The 2643-nt window shown below is 42.0% G+C and overlaps 1 protein-coding gene across 1 annotated transcript in view; it reads right to left on the reverse strand.

The window, feature by feature from the left end:
• PIK3AP1 (phosphoinositide-3-kinase adaptor protein 1) overlaps positions 1-2643 on the reverse strand; it is a 95616-nt gene that overhangs the window by 38309 nt on the left and 54664 nt on the right. Inside the window, exon 8 of the mRNA XM_011374040.2 lies at positions 1241-1430. Coding sequence (XP_011372342.1) covers positions 1241-1430 — 190 coding nt within the window. The remainder of the gene's footprint in view (positions 1-1240; positions 1431-2643) is intronic.

A 2643-nucleotide genomic window follows, 5' to 3' on the forward strand; every position in this document is an offset into this window, starting at 1 on the left:
TTCCTCTTTTTGCAGCCCAGACATTAGCTCACATAACAGCCTCTGGCGCCCCCTGCCCTTGCACATCCATGTACCCAACAAGCATTTCTGGAGGATCTATCAGCTACTTGCTGATATGTATAGGTATGTGTATATGTTTCTTTCTTTAATATCAGAAGGTATAAAGAAAAATATAGACAAATATACTCCCCAAACTATTATGAGTGTTTTATTGGTTCGGTAGGTAGAATCATGTAGACTTTTAATTACTCAGTTATATATCTCTATTTCGTTTCAAGTTTTTGTAAGAATGAATTACTTTTGCTATTGGGAAAAAATGGTATAACCAAAAATGGGCAAAATTTGTTACGCAATTTACAAGAAAAATCATATTCTAGAGATGTGATATTTTAGAAATAAATTTATTATATATTAATCCAATAATATCAGGTTACCATAAAAAAAATCTGCTTATAATTTTCTGAGCCTAGAAACTAAACTATTTCATATATAAATACAACTTTGCATTTTTTCATGATTTTAATATATACTGAATTTTACAGGAGTTCAATTACTATGAAAATGGAGAGGAGAGTGTGAAGAATAGTTTACCATTTAGGAAAATTCAGGCGCTGATGTCTATGTTGCTGGTATCCGAGTTCCCAATACAATAGGCATGTGTCACCCAGCATTTGAGGCCATGACATTGACAGTGATTCTGAGCGCAGGTATCTGCATCTGACCACTTCATTATGTTCTCATGTGCAGGCATACCTGAGAATTTCCTCTCCTTTTTTTTTTTATATTAGTTCTCTTTTATATTTATAGTTCTCTTTCATACTTCAATTAGGGTGTATGTTTGATTTCTAAGACTTTCATATGTAGGTATATGAATCTCATGTCAGGGTAGTGAAGAGGGCATTGCAAACTGCTGTCAAAAGGGCCTGTTGGGACTGACGGAGTTGAAAATCACTGATTTAGCTTCTCAGATCACAAGGCAATGCCTTCACCAGCTCTAACTTCCAGGCCCTTGCATAAACTTTCCAGTCACACAGCAGTCATAGCAGAGGAAGTTTGGAGAAGAATTCTGCTTGTCACAGCACATGATGACAGACCTAACTTTGCACAAAACAGGATCTTCATCTCTCTGGGGTAAGGTGGGGGTAAGCGGGGACTTCCCCCACCAACCCCCACCCCATACAGCAGAATGAGGAAAGCTGTCAGCAAAGAAATGGAAGCAGAACTGGGCTGTGCTACTTACAGAGGTCTTCAGTGGCAGTTGGGACAAAGGCAGCCATGGACTCATACAGTTCCTCGTCACAACCAGGGTTGAGGGAGCATTTCATGAGCAGGTCTGTGGAAAGGTGGGCCATGGACTCGTACACAGCGTCAGCCTCCTCCCCCTGCATCAGTTCCTCTTTAATGTGGCTCTTCAGCATGTCCACAGTTTCCTGAAAGAGAAAACAGGACCCACAGGCCCACTGAGACGCCCTGGCTTTCTGGGTAGAGTTAGGCCCCTGGATAGGCTTATGGCAGGCAAGGTAAAGGTTCACATGAGTCAGGGTTGTGACTGTGTGTGTATGTCTGTATTTTCCACCAGATTAAAAGCTCCTTGAGGCCTAGCTCCAAGTCTATTTTTGTTTCATGTTTTTGTTTTAACCTTTGTTTCTTCCCGCAACACTAAGCATAGAGTCATGCATGCGGGAGATGCTCGTTAAACATCCTCTGACCAGAGGAGACAAATTTACAACTTTTTGATGAGCACCTATTATGTGTTAGGGGCGCAAAGCTCATATTTGCCTATACATTATATGTCAATGCATCCACCACTGCTTAAGAAAGGTATAATATTCTCTAGTATACAGATAAGAAAACCAAAGTGCAAAAAATCTTGCGCCTTACACAAGGGCCTGCAATCTGGGTTCTGATCTTTCCACTACACCCTAGTGGTTCTTCAAAAGGGAACAAATGACCCACAAACATATAACTCTTACTGACTAGTCACACGAAAATTCAAATGGGACAAACAGGGCTGTAGCTAAGGTGTTCCTGCACTTGTGTGTAGTCAGAGGTCCCTCAGGAACCTGATTCCCTCGTCCCTGTTCCTTCCAGCGGGCTGCTCCAAAGTGCCTGACGGTACACGTCTCCAGGTGCCCCTCGGTTTGATACCCTGTGTGCCCAAGAGGCAGTCTGAGGTGAAGTGTCCTGAAGTCAGATCAGCTGCCCTCTGTCATTCTGCCTCCAGGTGGTTGGGAAGCTAGAGAGCTGACTTCTCTGAAACCTCTGCACAACTTTTCCTGGTAAGAAACTTCGGTGTTTCACAATCCTTATTTCAGCATAAACCCACAAATATATTCATTTTCATCACTGCTACCCCAAGAAAGCTAATCCGCTGTGGACTCTGTTGGTTTCCTGATGAGACTCAAGGAATGGACCAGGTGGCAACTGTGAAGTGTTGATGACTCCAGGTCTGGCATTTAGTATTGACATGATGGGAAGAGGAAATGGGGCAGTTCTTAGAGGTCATAAACAACACATAGGGGACAACCTTTTGGTAGCAGTGCTAAAGATGCACTGGTTGAAGGTGATTACAGTTGGAGAACAAAGATGATATGAGAAATATGAACCAGATTAACTTCAATGAAAGCTGAAAGTGCATCTTTA

Source organism: Pteropus vampyrus, unplaced genomic scaffold (assembly GCF_000151845.1).
Source record: "Pteropus vampyrus isolate Shadow unplaced genomic scaffold, Pvam_2.0 Scaffold238, whole genome shotgun sequence".
NCBI lineage: Eukaryota > Metazoa > Chordata > Mammalia > Chiroptera > Pteropodidae > Pteropus > Pteropus vampyrus.